The 22,367-nt window shown below is 44.9% G+C and overlaps 1 protein-coding gene across 2 annotated transcripts in view; it reads right to left on the bottom strand.

The window, feature by feature from the left end:
- Window positions 1-22,367, bottom strand: part of PDZD2 (PDZ domain containing 2) — a 136,224-nt gene that overhangs the window by 61,420 nt on the left and 52,437 nt on the right. For both annotated transcript variants that reach the window (XM_058044247.1, XM_058044248.1), the window contains exon 2: window positions 5,709-6,111. In XM_058044247.1, coding sequence (XP_057900230.1) covers window positions 5,709-6,111 — 403 coding nt within the window. The remainder of the gene's footprint in view (window positions 1-5,708; window positions 6,112-22,367) is intronic.

Below are 22,367 nucleotides of genomic sequence, written 5' to 3'. Positions count from 1 at the left end.
TTTCTCTGTGGGTGGGAAATGCTTTCATAAAAGGGTTTTCACCTATGGTTTATGATAGCTGAGTATGGCTGAGCCCTCCTGCAACAGAACCTCGAACATTCCCGTGCTGCCTTTGGGGATAGCTCATTTCCAAGAGTGAAGACCTCATTTCAAGGTGACACAGTAAAACCAACACATTGTAACTTATCCATTACAAGACCATCTCTACATCCAAGCACCCTTGGAAAATTCAGTACAAAAACAAGATAAAAGGACAGGTCGGTATTACAAATTAAAGTCTACAGCAACACAGCTGCAGCTATCACACAGCAAAGGCAAGCAGAATCTTAAGTCAGTTGAAAAAATTTGGCAGCAAGCGACTTAACCCCAGAAAATCGGGATGCTTGTTGTTTTATGGCAAGGTGGAACATAACTGGCAGCAAAAAATATTAACTGTAATTTCACTGCTAGTTACATCAAAGCACTTCCTAAAACCCCAAGCAAAAACAAGGCCAAGTTTTGTCAGTGCTGTACAGCTGCAATTAAAAGACAGCCCTTGTCCCTAAGAGAGTTTACAACCCAAAACAGACAACAAAGAGGAAAGACATGCTTATCACAGCGCACATTAAAACTTCAAGACAGCAGATAGCCCCAGGATCCATGTTAATGAAAGTTGGAAGAAAACACAACAGATAAAAAGATGTTAAGAACTGAATCAGATTCTGAGGAAGGCCTTTACATGACTAAAAGTATCTACATTAACACCTAAACCCAGCGTTATTTATGTCTAAACCATGCATCACAAGAATCCCATAAAAGCCTTGATGAAACTGTAATTACTGCTTAGGCTGCCAAAAAAAATAGATGTAAAGCAACTTAGCTTCAGTAGCTTCACTGGACTACCTTGCTCACAGCAAGTTATACAGTTTGGTACAGCAAAAGGGTGAGAATTTTTTTTTTCCCATCAAGTTTAACAAAATAGTAAAATGCTTAAAGCCATTGCATTATCTCAAGCGTCATGTTTTGATTCCTGTAATGTGCTATTAGCCTTCCTCTTCTGCTTGGCAAGATAAGGAACATTTTCCACTAACCAAAAGTCAAGGTAATGCTGGCATTTACCAACACTAATTGGCAAGTACTGCTGTAGAATGGCTGTCAGCCTTCCCTAACTGCAAAGTAAAATGCAATTCAAAAGCATTCATCCCTACCCAAGATGAGCCACGTCAGTAAGAAAGCAATAATGGGCCCAAAGAATGAAAAGAGCTGCTGATAAAATGTACCATGCAGTACAAAAGCAAGTCCTGGCTGGTTCTCTACATACAGACACGTCTGTGTGCACCTGTATACAGGCTCACACGTCTGGAGAGAGTTGTGGTCCATGCAAGCTGGGCTCAGTCAGGCTGTAAGAGCAAAGCTGGCTAGGCAGGCACACTGCTCTGGGGAGTGAGACCAGAGCAATGGGGTTAACAGCATGGAGCCGAGATCCTCAACTACTGCCAAAACCCAGACCTGCCCAAAAACCCCTAGGAGGCAAAGCATTAACATTCCCTTGCCTTCCCCTTTCTCTCCTTTTGTAATAGATGGCACGCTGACTTCAGAAAAGCATGGTGCACAGTTTGCAGAACCATCAGATGCTAATCTGTTTCCATCCTGGAAAGGCATCCCACCACAACCCCACCCCACAGCGCTACCACCACCCAGGACACCCTGAACTCCTCCCGTGCCACGTATCTTTGGCACTGGAGAAATGCTGAAATGCACAGCCCCAGCTCCTCTCACCTGCCTCCCTTAAACATTAAAACATTTTCACACTGCCTAATGTTCTTTTCACAGTTTCCACTAGTCACTGATAAATTTGGATCTGATTTCAAGACCTTAATAATTTGGATGCTTATAAAGACGAGAATTCAAGGCCGCTCTGGGGGTGTCTTGTTTTTGCTCTTAACAGCTGGGTTTTTCAGGGTTTTCAGAGCATCCTGCTGAGGACGGAGGAAGCCAAGGTGGCTAGTCTGTTCTGGTATAATTTATCTTTGTCCAAGCTTCCTCTGGCTTCATCAGTGAAAGCCAAACCTGGCCAAATCTGAAAGCCAAACTTCTCATCATGCCAGCAAAACCTGGATCAGTTTAGGTCCCCTCTGACAACCAGACTCCACCCCTCACACTCCTAATCTGATCTTTGCAAACCCCAGTCCTACTTCTGATCCCTGCCCATGCCAGCTGTATCTGGCCATCTCTGGGCACTCCATAGGGGCTGAACAACAACAGAAAGCAGTCCACAGATCTTCTAAAAAGACCAGGACAGAGAAACTGAGAACAAAACTGAGGGATTCTGTCCTACAAGTCAAGACAGTGAAACCACAGGATTGGTATATTGAGTGGAAAGTTCACAGTTTCCTTTTCTTTATAATTTTTAGTGGGCCCCAGAAGCCCCTTCCCATGCTTCTCTTCCGTCTATGCCTATATAATCACCCTGCAAAACTACACCCTGTCTCAGGCCACTGAATAGAAGAAATAAACTTTGATATCTGTGTTTAAGCTTCCAATCTTTACAGGATACAATGGGTCATTACTCCAGCTCAGAGGCTGCCTAATCTTAAATCACTGCCCTTGACTCCCACTGCTGCCAGCCTGGGTCCTCTCCAAGGTCAGGTCTGCTTTCCAGATCTTAGAGATCTTCCTGTCAGGTAGATACACAGCTTTGCTGCTTTGAATCCCCACATTTTTAAAAGTCATTTAGGTTCATCCTAAAAACATTGCAGCATAACTTAACCACCTGTAAACATTAAATGCTGCCTGCTAATTGACAGGTACAATATTTACTGAGGGTAACATACCAGCAGACAACCTAGCAGATTTGTTTATATACAGTGATAGCAATGCTAAGTGCAAGGAGAGACAGATCAAGATCTGAGAGATGAAAGCAAGCCTGAAGAAGGGCACTGGCACATGCACACAAACCAGTAACGCAGGAATCTCCTGGCAGGTTCACTCGACAAACAGTATTCATCTCGCCTGTCGCCTCATGATCCAGCATTGCTGTTATGAGCAGCATGCACAGAGAAAATGGGAGACAAAATGGCAGAACAACCCCTTGCTTGTGGGAGAAGCACCCTGAAAGCAAAATGCACTGAAATGGAGAGTAGATGCCTCAAAACCTCTCTCAGCACAACATTCCCTAGGCACTGGCCATGAACTGGCCACTGGGATCAGCACAGCAGTGGCTGAAGACATGCAGATCAACCCAACCTCTTCTCCCCTATTTTGGTTACAACTTCAAACTAATTTCCTACAGAGAAGAAAAAAAAAAGGAATTTTCCTGGACTCCACAATTCAGTTTCAGTAAAGCTCCAATCTGCCTCCTGGGGTGGGAAAAGAGCAGAGGAGAGGGGGACCAGGGAGGTCCTCCCACATCCATGCTGGTCCCTGAGTGGCTTCTCAAAGCCTTTCCTCCCACCTGCAGCCATCTAGTCTGCCGCAGGCTGGGGCTCCCCCAAAAGCAAATATAGTGCTCCCCAGGGGCACAGGGCTGACAGCTGTGGATATTCAATTAGCCAACATGTGGAGGAGATGGTGAGCACGGGGCAGGCAGCAGGGAGGGAGCTGCTTTCCCCATGGAGAGGGTGCCCTGCCAATGCACCCTGTCCCTGCTAGGGAGGAGATAACTCATCCTGAGGCTACGGGAGGTTTGGCTTGCGCTTTGAAGCCTGGAAGGAGGCTGCAACTTCTGACAGGACATCCTGGATGCTGTTCTCAAAAGGCTCCTGACACAACTGGATCTCACCTGCCTGAGTGCCAGGTCATGCTTTGAAAATGGAGCTGGAAGTGAGATCTGAGGCTCTCAAGTGTATTCATTCCTCACCTTTTTTCTTTATTTTAACAGGAAACAAATAATTTTGAAAATTTTATTCACCACTGCCCCTATTCAATACTTAAGAAACTTAATTAGGCCACTCATTACTCTGATAGCAGCTACCCCACAGATGCTGTAAGTGATGGGCCTCTGTAAGCCCCCATTGTCATTAAAAAGCAAAGGATGAGCTGGGCATACTATTCAGGCTTCAGATATTCACATTTCTCCTCATTCAAATGTCAGGAAAATGTAATTAGTACTGACACAGACGGAGGTCATATTTCCAAGCAAAATATTAGGGGGGAAGGAAATAAAAAAAAAATAGAGAAGCAATTTTACTAAATGACACTAGACCACAACTGAACAGATTACAGCTCTTGAATTTTTCCAGTGCCTCAGCTATGTTTTTACATTTCACGAAGCCATCCTTTGCATTAAAAATTTATTGCTCACATTGATACATATATGTTCTGAATTTAACAATTTACTCCTCAGACCAAAATGATTCAAAACATAAAGGTAGCACTAGCACAAGATGGCTCTGATCAAGAGTTTCTCTTTTTTTACACATATATTTTTGGCTTTCCACTTCAAAAAAAAGTCTGATCAATTTCATTTACAACATGTGTTTAGATATCTTCAGAACAGATTCAAGAAGCCTTTATATGGACCAGAACTTTCAAAACACCAAATGATTCATTTATTTATTTTTAAGCTTTTAATGTTTTCTTTCAGAATGACTGCAGGTATGAGGCTTGCAAGAACACACCCACAAGCACCCTACCCTTTCTGTGGCACCATAGAATCCAACATGTCTCACTGATGCAAAGAGCAAGTTTTTGCAATTACGCTTCTTTTAAAACCAGAGGTTTTTTAAATTGCTTTTAGCTCCTACAAAGTACTTTAAATTAAATTACTGTAACTTTTCAACCATGATCACCACTACCCTGGAGTAGTGCTGAGGAGCACTAATTCAGAGGGCACGTTTAATTCCCTGCTTTTCTCAACAGAATTTAGTGATGAGATGTCCACTCGCAGTGCTTTGTTACCAGCTTTGAAGTCTTAAAACCAAAACCAGCTGCTGCAGCCAGCCCCAAGCCCAGCAAAGCAGCCTTCATCTGTTTATACTATCAGTGCCTCTGGAAAGATTGGCAGACAGTGCTTCTGGTGATAGATGCATACTGAAACCTGATCAAGGCTTGGGTTATTTTCCTCCATCCAGCAATGCTGCAATTCCAGACAGGCAACAAACCCCAAGATCTCCATTAGGGCAAAGAGAGAAGCAATGAAAGCCCCGATCCCACTGTCGTCCCAAACATTAACAAATTGTCTATCTCATCAACTCTGAGCAAAATCCACAATTACTTCCATGTGGTTCCCAGACACTGGCCAAACAAGTTTCGTATCACAAATACATGCAATGTGGTCTGGTGCATCAAAAAGGGAAGCTTCAATCCCAATGTTAACATGAATTGCAAGGTGACATCAAGTCCAGGCAGAGCTAAACATGAAGCTCCAAAGGACAAAAATTATCATCTTCTACTGACATCTCCTCCTCCAGTGTTAGAGGGTCATCAGTTGCCTCAACAAAAAATCCTGAGGCCAACCCTGACAGGTCAGGAGATTAAAGGACCTACCCACCATCAGAGATAGAGTATGACAGAGGTTTCCAACAATTACTATTTCACTCTCCAGTCCTCCTGCCCCGCTGTTTTAGATGCCATCCCACAGCTGTTCAGTGCCCGAACAGCTTCTCTTATCACCTACAGGCTCAGCCCAAGGTCAGAGCATTGAAACCAGAGAGAATTACTTAAGAAATCAACCTAATTTGCTTGCATACCTGCTGCTTTCTTCTCCAGAAGAATCAAATTAAACATACCTGGGCAGCCTGGTCCCCAGTGTCTGGCATGCCATCATCTGACAGCTGGCCCCGGTAGGGAGCCCCGGTGCCCTGGTGCTGCTCCTCCCCATTGCTCTCTGCTTCAGAGGTCTCTGGCTGAGCAACCTCCACCTCCATCGGGGTGCAGTGCCCGTTCCCGTGCTCCGAGCCCAGCTTCTCCTTGCTGTCCTTGCTGCCCGGCGTCCTGGTGATGACCCCGAACTTCCTGGTCCTTTTCCCATTTTGAGCAGCTCTGTCTCCGGGCTCGGGGCTGGGCTTGACTTTGGGGTCGCAGCTGTTGCTGTTGTTGCCGTTGGAGGGAGGCAGAGGCGCTTTGCGCTTGATGCGGCGCAACATGATCAGGTAGACAAAGCCGCCATTCCAGCACTGCTCGGCCAGGTAACTGCAAGCAAAGGGATGAGAGATGTGTGAGAGCCACGGACCACTCACCCTGCAGTGCCCACATCCCACCTCAACATCCCAACTCGCTGAGCCCCGTGATGTTCGTGCACTGTCTCAGCCAGCTGATTACCCGGGGTATGGGCAGGTTAGGATAACGCGAGGAATTGGCAAATGCTCTTTCCTCAGTATCAGAAGAAAATACCAGGAATAATTAACAGTCCTACCAGCCACCCAGGCTGATCCCACCACAGCACAACATGACAGCTGATAAATGCCACCAGTTCACATGCCCTGACCTCCATATCTGCAGCACAGCAGCATGTAAAGGTGAAGTAAGGAAAGGAGAGCAGAGAATGTTCCCAGCAGAGTATTAAAATAAAGAAATACTTTCTAAAAAAAATTTTTTAAATCAGGCAGGATTCATTTGTGCAGAAGCCCATAGAGCATCTGCATCTGAAATGAGCCTTCTTAATGAAACTAATCTTCTGCTTCAGCATATGTACATGCTTTGAAGGCTGCTGGGAAAATAAAAAAAACCAGCCACTAGGGTAAGCAGGCACAGCACCAATGGCTCCAGTACAGCAAGGCACAGCACTACAAGGCATCCCAGATGCTTCATAGAGACGTGGAAATCAGGCAGGTTTCCTTCATAACAAGCATATTCTAATCAAAACGGGGACCAAGTCATCTCAGTTGTGCAAGGAGCAGCCCCCAGGTTCTCCTACCAGAGCAAAGCATCACTTCCCCTCCCAGAGTCTCGGAACATGCCTTGGAGGAATTAACATTTCTGCTTCAAACAAACCCTCTGTGACCTTACAGAAACTGCACCCACTGATGCAAAAGGGGAATCCAACTTCATGCTTCTTTTAGAAAAGGATATACCTCAACCCAAATTCTTGAAATATTTGGGTTCTGAGCCAAGGGTGTAACCAACTGAGAGTACAAACAAGCTGGAATTTGTATGTAGCAGGTTTGTATGTGCCCTTTCACACTAATTTGGGCCCCAAAACTATATTGCCTTTCTCACTAGTGAAGGTACCATGAATTTCCCACAGCATTAAGTAAGCCTGTGCTGCAGCTGCAATGAAATGAACTCTTTACTAATACAGAGCAGTTGCTGAACCTACAGCTTTTAGAGGAGATGAGAAACTAGGTGTGGAGTGGAACCACAGATCGTAAGAGAAAACAGCACAGCACAGAGAGAGGAGGAACCACGCAGGAGTCTGCCACCAAGTTTTTTGCCTCCCTGCTGCTTGTAGGCTAATTTTCCATTTCCCTTTCTTAAAAGTTGTTTGGCCATAAAATAAATCCTTCAAACTTCATCCTGCACAGAGGTGACTTAATGGCAAAACAGGAAAAGCAGCTATGATAACCCCTGAAGCAAAGGGGTGAGGAAAGCACCCGCAACTACTCCAAGTAAGCCAGACCAGCCTGGCAGTGGCTGGAAGTAATATGATGGGTGTGTATTTCTGTCCAGGGACAAGGACTGGTATTTTCACTCCACTTCTTTGCAAAGCTTCAATGTCCCCCACAGACAACACTGGCATTCAAATCACTTATATTTAATTAGGAAGACTGATGTTTAAATGAATACCACAACTAAATAACCTTAAAAGCAGCCCTGGAGCCACAGATGGGAAGGACAACTATGCTTGCTGTGCCAAAGTTTCCAATGAATACAAATTGAACTTCAACTCCCTGGACAGTCCTTTCAGTTTTCACCAGGCAATCCTTTTTTTCCTCCCCTTCCCCAGACATAAAGAATATTTAAATAAAGCCCTAAACCCATCTTTTTCCAAATGGCTGAAAGCAGACAGCCAACAAGCCCTGCCAGTTGGGAAGTCTCTGCAGCAAAGGTCAACTGTCTGGGTGGCCACAAGGTGACACTTGGCTCTGGGAGACACATGAAGCAGGCAGGACCTGAAGGGTTAGCATAGAAAAAAAAATCCTGAGCTAACATGGAATTATTTTTGATTATCAAGTTAAAAGAAGAATTCTTTTAATCAACTGAAAAGGGGCAATTCTGTTCCAGAAACAATATGGGCTGCCTGTTTTTCACATTTATCTTTCAACTCAAATTTCAAGGCAGCCAGTAAAGTTGATTAAAATTCATGACTTTTGCTTGCAGCAATACCAGTGCACTCTGATCCATCACACATAAGCCTGATAGCACTGCTTCTCTTGGCACATGGAAACAGGAAAGCAGCTCCTCTTCCCATAGTCGTGTGCCTTATGTGGGTGCTGCCCACCCTGTCTCTATGCAGTGTCAACTCTGCCTGATTTGTTTCTGTGCAGGTGCACGTATATGGGGCTTTTTGAAACACCAATCTCTGAACTAATTACTGATGTATTTTTTAATGCCAGCAACCAAGTGCATGCATATCAACTACTTGATTTAGGAAGTACGGAGAACAAGAGGGAACTTCACATATGTCCAAATAAAGTAATTCTAAAGAGGCAAAAATAATTTACTATTTCACCTCCACTCATGGCCCATTTATTCTGTTCATAAAGTGTAAAGCTGTAAGAAAAAAGGGAGGGTTTTTTTCCTATCCACTCTTCATACACAATCACCCCTCCAGTCTGGAGCAGGGTGACAGCAAGTGGTTATAGATGCAGCTGCACTGAAGTCAGCAGAGCTGCGATGATTTACTCCATATGTTGAGATGGCCTGCATGTTCCAGGCATGCAGCCTGTAGTAACTCACAGGCTTATGTCTTGAGTACTTCTCAGCAGTTCAAAGAACACAGTAAGTTTCCACACACACACACAAATAAGTGTTCTCTGGGTCAGTGAGCAGTTACCTTTGCATGGCAGCAAGTCACTGCATACATGGATCATGTCAGGTATTTCCGGACAGGCTAAGTCCTGCTGGGAGCAGGGATGCAGTAAGTGGCACCATGATCTCCAGAGTTTCTTTCAAACCAAAGACCAGGAAAACTAGCCCTGATAGAACACTAAACTCATTATACAAGATAGGAGACAAGTTGAAAATAATATACTAAGAAATTGTGGTCATTTTATTGTATTGCCCTTCCAAGATGGGGATGATAACCAAGGAGCCTGATCCACTTGCAATTTCTGCCAAGTACATGCCAGCTACTTGGCTGGTTTCCTTTTCCTTCACCATTTATTTTCTGTTTAAGTAAAAAGCAAAAAAATAAACCACAAGGGAAGCACAGCAAGCACTCAACACTGTGCAAAGAACAGGTAAGGTTGTATTAAATGAGTGAGAACCTTCATATTTTAAATTGTTTTCTATCAATCCAGGAGCATCCCATGCCAGAAGGGGGTAGTGAGACAGGCTTAATAAAATGTAATTATACAGTTTCTGGATAGCAGAAAACTGCAAAAATATGGAAAGTACCTCAAATCCACCTTCTCAAGGGGTTGAAAGTGTGCAATGCAGGAAAGCTTTGGTCCCTGTAGAGCACTTGCAGAGATTTTTGCAATCAATACACCAACAGTGTCTCAGGCAGGGCAGGATCAGAGCTGATGAGCATACACAACAGCTCTCAACACAGATGTGGGGAATCAACAGCAACCTCCCAATTGTCACTGAGTTTGAACACAGACCTCAGCTTGGATGGAGAAGGTGTATGGACAAAAAGCATCCCTAATTCAGCTTTGATTTATCTAAATTTATTGGAAAATGAGACTCTCTGTTCTCACTTTGGTTTGCAGAAGATGGAATATGTTTTGGTTGAATACACCAGCTAAGAAACCTTGAGCAGATACTTCAGCTGCCACCAAATCACAACACATAACAAATCCTATTACCACTGATTTTAAGAATGCAAGAGATTTTACTAGCTGTTCATACATCTATCAGTATCAGTAACCAAACCAAAACATTGTACCAGCAGAACACTCATCCACACTTTGCAAGGTAGTGTCAAATCTCCCTGGCACAGCTGGGAGTCCCCTCAGACACTGCAGCATCATCTCCACAAACAGGATCTAAAAAAAAAATCACTGAAATACTGGCTTGGAAACATTTCCCACTGGCATGCTCAGAAGGAAGGACCACCCAGCAGCTCCTGCTGCTTTGATCTCACCCTGGCACCAGTGCTGGTGAAACCCCAACCCATATAAGATGGAACCCTTAAGCAGTGGGAAGACTAGTTCTTCTCTGTAGTAGAGAAACCACGAAAATGTTAATAATCTTTAAAACCAGAGAAAAATTGTTTTAGACTTGAAACAAAGCTGGAAAGTTACCTCTCGCAAAGCTCAACCACAGACTGGAAAATGCAACCTGTAGCTGGTATCAAGGGACATTTAATACCCTTTTTGTATCAGAGCTATAAAGACAGAGACACACATTCACTTCCTTGGGAGACTATTTTGAGTTATTCAGGCAAATCCCATTTCTACCCTACACAGCTGAACTGACTGCTGTGATCATAAAAACTGATAAACTCACTGAGTTTATTCCAACCTCCCTGGCACACATGTGACGTGTCAGACTCAGAAATAGTGTCTTAGACTAAGACAGTAATTTTGTCCTCTTTTTTTACATATATATATGAGTGTGTGCATGTATAAATATAAAGGTTTTCTGACTTGACAAGAGCATGCTGTGACAAGCTCTCTGTCACATCCTATCTCACTTTAACAAATACAGACAGCCACACTGAGCCATGGAAAAATCAAAGCAGATCCAGCAGCCATAAGAAAGCATCTGGATCCACTTTAGGGTCAGAAATATTGAAGTATGTTTATTTTACACTAATAATGCTATTTATCATTTCTCTAGAAACCTTCATCCTGACAGATCACAAAGTGCTTTGGAAATGATACACAGAGAGTATCATTGACATCTTGCCAGCCACCCCACCATGCAGCTCACCAAGACAGAAACCGAGGCAGAAACTGAGCAGAAACCTCAGTTGAGACAACCACTTTCAGAGCCCCTGCCTAGCCCTCCTGGGACCTATAATGTCCTTTGCAGGACAGACAGACCATTTTTATGCTCTTCTCTAAAGGACTTTGGCATGGTAAAATGTCTTGAAACTCAATCTTCTTCAGGCTGGAAAGATGAAGGGCAGTGCAGATCCTCGCAGAACTGAAACCTCCAGACCCAAGGGGGATTTTAAAAGCTAAACTTAACATTTCTCCGTGATGTCTGCAAAGGAGCAAACTTGCTTTTCAGGTAAGGCAAATTAATGACTAACAGATAGTGACTGATGTTCCTGATGAAACCCTCACCTCCCTGCTGTCACTGTGCAAGAACATCCGTCCCACTAAGGACTGATTTTGGCAAGCACCAATGGGAACTTTCCACAGATTGCCAGGTCTTCAGCCAGGAGTTGGGCTTGCCTTAATGTCTGCAGGCAAAAGGGAACAAAAACCTACAAAGACCAGGGCAAACCTTGCTACTCGAAGCTTGCAAGAGGTTCCAATTCCTGAGAGCTGCAAGGACGGACACCTGATGACCAGCCCTCTCATGGACCTCCTTGGAGGATTAAGCTCTCCTGCCATAATTTATCTTAGCAGAAAGCAAGTGTTAGTAAACCTGGCTGTTACTTCAACAGTCTTGGGCACAGAACTGAAGCACACCAGGAATGAGCTTGATCCAATATCTCATCACCAACAAGCTCCTTCCTGCCCCAGGCTCTGCAGGCAATGGCACAAACAAGGGACACAATGTTCTTTGCCTCCCTTAATAAACTTGAGGAAAGGCAGAAAGGGCAAAAGAGAAGTCAGCCATGGAGCTCAGCTACTAATCACACCCAGGGGGAGCATTCAAACAGCACAGACAACACAGAAGGTGCTCCCATCTCCCTTTTCAGGATGAGCAACCCTCAGCCCTCAGCTTGTGACCAAGGTTAAGCAGCAACAGCCCTAAGTCTCTCAGCAGCCATGGCTCTCTGTGGCACACTGTGTTTTTCTCAGGATACCCTAATTGGCAGCTTTCCAAAAAACAAAACTGAATCCAGTGGTTTTCTCTATGGCATGTTTTTCACAATTAAAATTATAGCACAGAATGCAACTAGATTTAGCACAATTTTGAAGAAAAAAACAATTTTGGAAGTTAAATTTCAAGGTATATTTAATAAGGCTGGCAGGAGGCCTTGGGCAAGACCTCCTTGTACACTGTGAAATCCCGAACTCTCAGGAATGGTGGAAAGGGAGTGGAGGGAGGGTTGCTGCTGTAATTCCATGGACTTCGTGCCTGTCTACAGCTTTTTCTGGAAGATGGAATTGTGACACAGGACCAAGATAAAGCCTGGTGAAACACCTCACTCTACCTGGCACGCAATAATGTGGCTTTGAATTTGGGAAGACAGAATTCCTTTCCTCTTCCTGTACTCTACATCCCTAACAGCAGCCCAGGCAAGTCTTTCCATGGAAAGACAGGGCCAACAACATGGCATTCCACAGAGTTACTGTAAGGTCTGAGCTGGTGAAGCCACTGGATTTAAACACTGCAGTTTCACAATCAACTTGTATCTGGGATCAGCCTACACCAAAGAGCACTACAGCTTTCCTCCCACCCCATATCCTGCCTGCTCGGGTGCTGGCACAGTCACGTGGGCAACAGTACAAATGAATCCAAGGAGGGAAATGATCCACCTTGAAAATAACCCAGCCACAGCAAACTTTTAAAAACTCAGTCCTCAAGATGAGGATTTTAAACACAGACGACACCCTCATCTGATCACACACCCTCACCTGGTCGCAGGGCACAGAGGCAGGGACAGGAGAAGAATGGCAGTGGCAGGAGACCACACTTCCATTCCCACCAACAGCCCTCACCTGCACAGGGCTGAGACGTGTGTGGCCACAGCCCAGGGCAAGGCAGTTGCACACACCTTGCAGACAGAAGCAGTGTCTGGCCTTGGCTGCATGGCATCCACACCTCCCAGTTCTAAAACCCAAACGACGGCCACCCTCTCCGCACACAAGGAAGCCCAGCTGAATCACATCCCCAACACAGGTGGGGAGAGAAAGACCATTTCAATTATGCTGGCACAGCAAAAAACTCGCATACTTCTGCCCTGAACATTGATGAGATGCTTCAAAAGCACATGCAGGGCTTCAGGAGACCAACAAGCAGAGCAGGGACCCCCAAATTACAGTGCACGTGGAAAAATGATGTGAATGGCCACTGATCCCTCTCTCCTCCCAGAACAAACAACTGAACAGGATGACTTGAGGAGCTTTATAAATTCTCCACACCTGAGGATCCCCCAAAGCTCTGACAGACACCCCAAACCTAGCAGATTTTGGAGCTGCAGGCATCATAAAATCCTTTGGGATTTGCTGATGTATGGCTGTGCTGGCAGGGCAGAGCAGTGATGCTGCATTCCAACTGCTGAGATTTTGGACTTAAGCTTTACAGAGATCCTGATCTTAGTGAACACGCAACTTCCACATCTGCATTTACAAGTCACAGTAGACAGAAACACAAGGTGCTTTTGGGGTTTGGGTCCTAGAGACAGACTAATGGGTGTTAAGGAGCCAAATTCTTTTTGTTTCTTGGTTAGTGGCAGAGTGTACAAACAGAAGTGGGCTAATCCAAAAACCATCCTGGCTCCAATTTGTTAGCTCATAGCTCTGCTGCCAACAGACATTCTGCTGGATATGCAGCCACATTCACAAATATAACTTCCAGTTACAATACACTAAGCAATTTAAACCGGCTAGTTATCAATTTAAAAATTACAAAAGCCTTGGCTGTAACAGGCCAAAATGACACCAAGTTTCATATGGGCATTATTACCTGTGTTTACTGAGTGACCTATGCTGTGTTACTGCTGATCAGATAGCCTCTCCCACCACGATGACTTCCTTTAGAATACAAGATCCTGGAAGCTCCAAATATCGTCCTGCGCAACTCCTGCTGGTTTCCAATGCCCCCCTGTACACCTGATGTTTCACTGAGCACTTAAGAGGCAGGCTGAGTTTTACACCTCTTCTATGTTTTTAACAAAGAAGGCATCAAATTCCCTTTCTCTGGAAGCCCAGAGGTGGAACTGCTCTTTCCTGCATGACACATTGTTCCTACCAAGGTATAAAACTCACTCCATACTGGAAAGCCCAAATAAGCCCATTTGCAAAACATGAAGCAGAATCACAGAACACTCTTGAGCTGGAAATTTCCAACTTTCTGAGCTGGAAAGGATCCAACGTGGATCCTTGAGCGCAATTCCTGGTCCTGCACAGGACGCACTCCCAAGAATCACACCACGTGCCTGAGATCAGTGCCCAAAATAAACCACCCAGCTGGAAAGCACACATGCCTCACACGAAGGAAGAGGGAAGAGGGTCAAAAGCCATCCACGTGTGACCCAGGTACAAAGTACCTCCAGTGTGTGATGCTGCTGCCAGTTCACCCTGAATTCTCAAATCTCGCCACTGTGTTTACACCTCGCCACCCTATTTCCAGGGCTTCCTGCCTTTCCTCCATGCTATTTTAGGATCATCCCTCTAAAACAACCGCTTTCTAAGCATCCAGCTCACATCCTTCCCTCTTCCTCCCTGCAAATCTTTTATCTAATTCTGCCCCCAGCTTCAAATCACACCAGGAAGCAGTGACAGCCAGGAATAGATTTAACCGGAGAGAAATGGTTTGTACTCAAAACTGAATGAGTTCAGCACAGACGATATTCTTCACCATAATCCAGGAATTTTGCACAGACAGAGCTGCCAGGGAGGATGCCACAAAAATTTCCATGTGTGATTTTGACAACTCCCTGATGCCAAGCTTGCTGGTGGGAGGACTGCAAGACCATGGGGTCTGAATCTGCCCCCAGCCAGCACTGCTACAGCAGCACAGGGAAGTGCTAGTGGCAGGTACAGGCTGTTTCTGGGAGGTGAGATCACCCCTTTGCCTATTTTTCCTCATGCAGAAATTATCACAAATGCCCAAAAGGTAAGAGAACAAACACATCTCACTAAAATATCTTTTATTCCAGCAGCAAAATTTTACAACGGTATCTCAAATGGGGGAGAAATAAAAAAAACCATGAAACAAAACAAAATAACAATCTCTGCAACATTGTTTTGGCAAATCACATTATTTAGGTTTTAACATTAGTTGTAATTCCCAATGTACCTCTTTCCACTAAGAAGTGAAGGTTTGGATGTCTGCAAGCAATGAAAATGAGAGCCAGAAAATTTAATCAAGTCTACTTTACAGCAGGAAGCAGTATGCTGGGTTAGAAAAGACTTATTTCCAACGCTATTGCAGGCTCACTTGAACTCCTGAGAGGAGCCCTATTAACAGAGAGAAGCCAGGCTTCAAATAACCCTGCAACTGCTGGGGGGCAGATAGGGAAGGAACAAATTCACAGCTCTCAGATTTATTTGAGGGGGGCCAATTCTAGCAGCAAGGGCTACTCGCCTTCAGAAGACTGCTTGGCTTTAAGCATTTTCAAGGATTCTTCCTAATACTGAAAATGGTAGCTACTTAAATCAACTGCTTCCTCTTTCCTGTTATTCAGCATCCCCAGATCTTCCCCAAAGCTAAGAAATGTGTATTTGAGATGAGAAATACAGCTCTTCACTAACAGCAAAATGGAAAACCAAACACTCCATCAGAGCAGGGGAAAAGTTGAAAAGTATGATTCGACAATACTGCAAGAAACCTTAAGAGGTGGGAAAGAGCCTGAACTCATACAAATGTACCCATACATACATTACTTTTTGTGATTTCAGGACAGCTAGGCCCAAGGAAGAAAATGAGTAAATTTTCCACAAGTGGAGAGACTCTCAACACGCCCGGCAATGCCGTCACCCACGACCACAATGCTTACAGGCTGCCCAGACTCAGCCCTCCCTACCAGCCTGTCAGCGTCTCCTTTCACTTGCACCCACTCTTGCAAACAATAATTTTGCCTTTTGAGGGCCATTGCCTGCAGGGACAGGAGGTTTATTTAGCTATTTAACTTCACTGTTTTGCTCGCTGCGATGGGGACCGGCTGTGCACACAGTAAATCCTAGGGATGAACTGCTTTCGTCGCTGACTATGGGCTTGCTGAACCGTGCTTCCCCTGCGTGCTGGGACAGGTTTCCAACCATAATAACCCTGCACAAAGCATCATCTCTTGCTCAACAGTTTCCGTCCGTCACACCAAACCCTTTCTCTCTCCCACTACCTAAACAGATCTTTGATATTCCTGCTGTTTGGCCAGAATAAAGGACTCGCCCTCTCTAAAACAAGCAAACCGTGCTGACACTCATTCAGTTTTACAATTCCCCATGAGAACAAACATTTCCCAGTGAGCTGCCCAGTGATGGGGCTGAGGTTACTTATGCCCAGGCAAGTGCACTGCTTTGCATTCAGGCACTTCACCGATGGATGCTCAGGATTCCCATCCAGAAGCAAATCACCAACAAAAGAGCAGCATCTACCAAGTTGCTGAGGCTGTCACTGACCCAGAGGTCACACCTGCTCAGGTGACAACTGCCCCCAGGATGGAACCTCCACCGACACTGCACCTCCCCAAAATCAAATGCTCAAGTAAATTTTGGGAACTACAGCAGGTCTCACAAAACAACCTGCAAGGCAGGAATTGAACAATGCCAGATATACATGTGCCTATCTGCCTGTAGGGTGTTTGCCTCTTTCCATGGATCCTCACATAAACAAGCTTCTAATTACATCCTCACTTTCTGTTTTTGCCACAGTGAGTTTGAATGAAGCCAAAAGGGACAAGAATTAAGGAACACACATGGCAGTAGCCATAAACATTTCCCAACTTTCATTTGGTTTTGCAACATGAAGAAGCCAGACATGCCCTCCTCAGAGGGCCCATGGATTAGAGCCTGCAGATGACTTCAACTTCCCAACAAATGCTTTGCACACAGTCGAGTTTCTGGATTTAATACAGATCTTGCAGGCTGTTGTAACCACACTTCCAGCTACAAAACACACAAGCATCCCTCTGGCAGGCCACGATGCAGACTAAAATCACAGAAACTGCCTTGGGACAGTCCTTACCAACACCCCTGTAAGTGAAGATTATTTCAACAGTCAGGAGGGTGGATAGCACTCTGCTTTCTGCAGCTATTCACATAACTGGCTTTTCCCAGCATCAAATCAATCTTCTCCAGCTGCTTCTGCAGCCAAAACTCATCAGGATTTGCCCCAAGTTGTAGCTTCATTAGATGCTGCCAAATACAACACAGGTGCAATGCAACTTGGAACATGACAGCAGAGTTAAATGTATTTTTTAAATTAAAACAAATCGGAAATAGCAAGCTCTCACACTTCATCCCATGTCAGGATACCACCCCATAGCTTTTCTGTCCAACTTTTTTCTGCCTCACACCTCTATCAAACCAAGACAATAGAGAGAGTTGTTCATTGATCTGTGCTCCTCATGGACTCAGGAGGAGCTGCCTGCAGCCCCAGCCTGAGCTCTGAGCAGGGGCTGATGCAAAATGTGTCTGCAGGTGCAGCAGCCCAGTGGCTAAGGACAAAATCTATGACCACAGAAGCAGGTACGGGCAGGCATCACTGCTGAGCAAAGTCCCTGTCACGAGCACTGGGACACCCTCCTGCCTAAGCAGGGGGGACAGTCCCATAGGAGAGGCGTCACCCAGAACTGCAGACCCCACTGCAGTGGGGTCTGAGCAGCTCCTGGCTTGTAGGAAATGCTTGGTGCTGTTGTACCAGAGGCATCAGAGGCAGAAATACTCCTGGGAGCCCAGTGAAGAGCTGTGCCAGATGGTGAGGAGGTGCAGCACCAGCCCTGCTCACCTTGCACAGTGCAGAAGGGAAGATGGCCAGGGGCATCCCTTCCCCTCCAGCTGCCAGACCCGGGGGCTATGAAGGGTCTGTTTTGCTGTTGGGGCACTGCTGGCCTGTGGAAATGCCAGAGCCAAGGGAATTAAGCATACAGCACTCTGCACTGTGGCTGTGCTTCCCAATGCATCACGCCATCAACTTGATCATCCAAAGTGACACAAAACAGGAATGACTGCCCTCCTTTTTTTCTTTCCCCTTTCTTTCCCTTTTTTTTTTCTTTTCTTTTTTAGATTTTACAATCTACCCAGAAATCTGCAGCTCTGGCATGAGACAGACCAGCACCACGTCACAAGAAATCCCCTGTAAGCCTTTTGATGACTTTCATCTATTATTCACTTACTGCAAATCCTTGCCATTAACAAACTGCACTAAGGGAATCCGAACTTTCAAAGCCACAAATCTCCTAATAACTACGGCCGCTTTATACATGCCTTAGGATTAGCCATGTCATCTGGTTAGAAACCCAAAGCTGCTCTTCATTATTGGATTCAACCTGCCTGCAAACAGGGAACAGACTGGTAATACTGCCCCTGATTTCAATGATGCAGAGGCAGTCATTACATGACATCCCCCTCCTGGGCACATCCAGCCCAGTGGCACACATTCACGCTGTGCTACTGCGCCAAAGACCCAGAAACCTCCCTGGAGCACACTGACACCAACCCTGGCAGACGGAGCAGGAGTAAGCCTGAATCCGAGCACACTCAGCTTCAACTGGCTCCTGGTATGCAAACTGAAGGCAGTTTTACAACTATCTGCTCTGTAAATTAAGAATGCCTTTACTTGCTTTGAAAAATAAGAGCTTATTTAGTCAATACATCGGCTTCTTCAAAGAGCCTTCAAACTAATTAGCCATACTGAGTTACTATGAAAATACAGAGCTTGCACTCAATACTCTTGATGATAACAGAGCTGGTGCTTTGGTACTGAAGCTATAGAATTAGCACAAGCTTCATCAGATGTATTTTCCTATAGGCTCCAAATTATATTTCAAACTGAATATTTTCCTTTCCTGCGGTGGATGTGGGAATTCACTTAATTCATTTGTAAGTTCAAAGCAATAATGATTTTTAGCCCATGTGCAGATCAAGAGTTTGAATATTCAACAGTGACAGCACGAGGGGATGGAAGACAGACACACAAGAGAAGACAAAGCTGCAGTAAAAAAAAGTAAAGAGGGTAAAAAAAATTAGTTGCTGTACTACAGATGAGCTGTACAGCTGTTCCAGTTCAGCTTTCACAGGACAGAGAAATGGGGATTGCCTAATTTAATGCAAAGGGCACACTAGCCAGAGGCAAACCCTCCCTCATAGATGCAGACAGGCTGTCAAGCAAAACAAAGTTTACAAACCCCCACAAGATATGCAAAGGGCAGAGAAGCAGACTGCAAGGCTCACAAATTTTAATTCCAAGAGTTCTTGCCCATCCCTGCTTCTTAAAGAGCGGGTTTACTTGGCAGATAAGCCTTTGCTTCTTAAAAAAAAAAATCAAAAAATAAAGAAAGTCAAAGGCAACAGCATCATAGGAAAAGAAATTTCCCTTTTTTCTGACTTCCATTAATGTGATTTATATGCAGGTTTACTTACAGCAGAGACCAGCAGGGATGCATCCGAGGGCTCAGCACCACCGGCACTCCCTACAAGCCCAATCCCCCCTCCTCTCTGCTCCTCCTCCACTCGCTGCCCCACCCAAAGCACCCAGCTCTGCCATCAGCTCTTCCAGCTCACTTCCCCTCCCCGAGGGAATCGGCACTGCTTGCTCCAAAGGTGTGACAAATCGTAATTCTGAATTTCAGGGCAGAACCTGGCAGCAACTACAGGGAGGAGAAAAAAAGCAGCAAGTTCTGACAGGGGGAAGTAAAAATTAACATTACAAATCATCACAACAACTTTGTTATTAGTTTATAACATGTCATATAGCTGATTTCCTTCCCCTCCTCTTCCTACACTTTCACTGACTGTATTGATTGGACTTGTCAGCATGTTCTCACATAAGACTGAATTCAATTAAACAAAATACAACCAACAAGCCAGCAGGTATTGGATGTTTGCTTAAAAAAAAACATCAAGTAGCAACACATGCAGACAGCCAGTGTCACCTGAAAGGAGGATGCTCCAAAACGTATTTAGTAACTGCTATCTGCACAGAAAAAGCGAGAAGCAGACTTTAACCAGCAAGTCTCTGCAAGTGTCAGGACAGCAGCAGAGCACAACAACTACTGAATCTTATTTCACACACCAGATCAGAGTTTAATCTGAGCAGCAGCCACATAAATCCAGAGGGGCTCTATTAAAAACCAGTGCAATGACTCATCCCACAGAGAAAAGCATAAATTCAAATTCTGGGCATCTATATATTTCTTAAGAAAGCCTTTTGTTTAGCAACAAGAATTTCTTTGTTGGACAAGCAGGGGGCTGGACCACATCCTTGTAGCAGGACATTTCTGCTCCTTCAGCAACACAGAAGGCATTAAGACAGCCCACCTGCAAAGCAGAGACTGTACATGTCTATGCCAAGTAACTCTGCTATGGGCACTTCAATACAGTGGTATTTTCACTGCAACCTTACAGCATCCCTAAGGCTGCCCTCTGTCCTCATCCACCCCTATCTCTAGCAGTAAAACCCTGACAAACCCTAACCCTCCCCAAAATCAGCTGGCATTTTGCCACCTGCCCCACACAACCAGGATTTCCTCCCGGGAGCACAGCAATGGCTCAGAGCCACGGCTGCACCTTCACAGCCTTTCGAAAAGCTTTGGAAAGACCAGCACAGTGTCTTGTTTTAGAGACACATCCCCATTCCTCAGGAGGCACAAGACCCTCCTTCCTGCCAGCCAGGACAGGAGCCCTTAGCCCTGACACCCAGCACAGCAACAACTGCCCCAGGGACTTCCAGCTTCCACATTCTTCTCACTTAATAGCAACCTTCTGCAGCAAGGAGGTTTTGGGTCCACCTCCTCCCTACCAGCAATTCAGTGCAACACCAACTTCTTTGAAGATAGAAATATCCAACACCACCACCCCTTCCCCAAGGCCCCTGGGATCAATGATAAAGGCGATTTGTGGGTCCCATTTGTTGGTGTCTACTCAGATGAGAAGCAACAAAACACATGATCTCCATTGGCTGTGCTCCTGGAAGTCACACACATCAGATAATTTCAGCAAATTGCCACAGAGCACAAGAAGAGACACTTCAGCAACCACATGGTCCCAGAAACAAAAGACCCACATCCATTTTAATTGCCATTGTGCCCCGTTTCCATGACAATTATGGCACCACCCCCATTGTACATAAGGAATGAGGTATTAAAAACAAAAACAGGAAAATACCAAAACCAAAGGAGGGGCACCTGTTGATTGTCTCCTTTTTCTTTGGTGCTCTCTTGATGCCAAGATGCTATTAACAGCTTCATCTGTTATATGTAAAATCTTAAAATTAGGCTGCTTCAGCCTTTACTGTGAAATATTGTGGCAGTTGCTCTCCCATGAACAATTTTTCTTTGCCTGGGATATGTGCTCTCACACTGATCAAATACAGAAATACATATCCACACAAAAATTCTGCAGTGTGCTGGGCTATTCATTTGGTTACCAGCAGCTCAAGTGCCAGCTCAAAGTCTGGGGTCTGGATGATTAACACAATACATGTTAAATCTAAAATACTACAGGATGTAATGCTTGGCATTAAATGCAGGACAATGATATAGATATTATTAAAGTTATAGGATATTTTAAAATAGAACAAAATGGTTACCCTAACCATTACAGTTATCAAAATGATTAGCAAACTCCAAAAGTTTGATTAAATCTGACATATTCTACTGGATTTTTCACTTCTCTTGTACATACATAAAACACACATATTCCGTGCAGGTAAACAGAAAGCTCTGAACTACCTTGAAGGCACTGAGCCAGTACTAGTTCTGTCTTCTCATCATGCTGTTTGCAAACTCCTGTTTCATTTGACCAGGCAGAATCACCCTGCTACAGCTGTTACTGCATTTTTCATATAAGTCACTACATGTTCCCAAAACCAGAGCTGGCCTAAGCTGCCTGTGACACAAAAAGCAAGAGAGGACAAGGGCCAGTACTGTACTCACAAAGCCCTTCTTGTAGTGGCTATGACTAAAGTCCCTCACTTTGGGGAAGTGTTTGGCAAGGACTCTATGGAAATGTGCTGGCTAACAGCAGAGGAAGATGCTGTCAGCTCTCCACAAGCGCCTGGCCCCTGAAAATCCCAGCCTACCTCCCACTTTAGAGGTTAGCCCTCCTCTCCAAATGTTTTTCTCCTCAATCCCCCCCGCATTTTCAATGTTTTCCGCAAGGGAAAAGAGGCGCAAGTTCTTCTTTCCCTCCCTAGCTCTAAATACATCAGTGGATGTCAGGGTTTCAAGGCAGCTCCTCGCTCAAGCAAGGAGAACGCAAAGCCAAAGCATGAGGCCAACTATTTGATCAATACTCTTTGATTTAATTAGCTTTGGACCAGGCTTGAAGTTGATG

The sequence above is a fragment of the Melospiza georgiana genome, chromosome Z, assembly GCF_028018845.1.
Source record: "Melospiza georgiana isolate bMelGeo1 chromosome Z, bMelGeo1.pri, whole genome shotgun sequence".
Lineage (NCBI taxonomy): Eukaryota > Metazoa > Chordata > Aves > Passeriformes > Passerellidae > Melospiza > Melospiza georgiana.
This window is presented reverse-complemented; position numbering and strand designations above follow the sequence as displayed.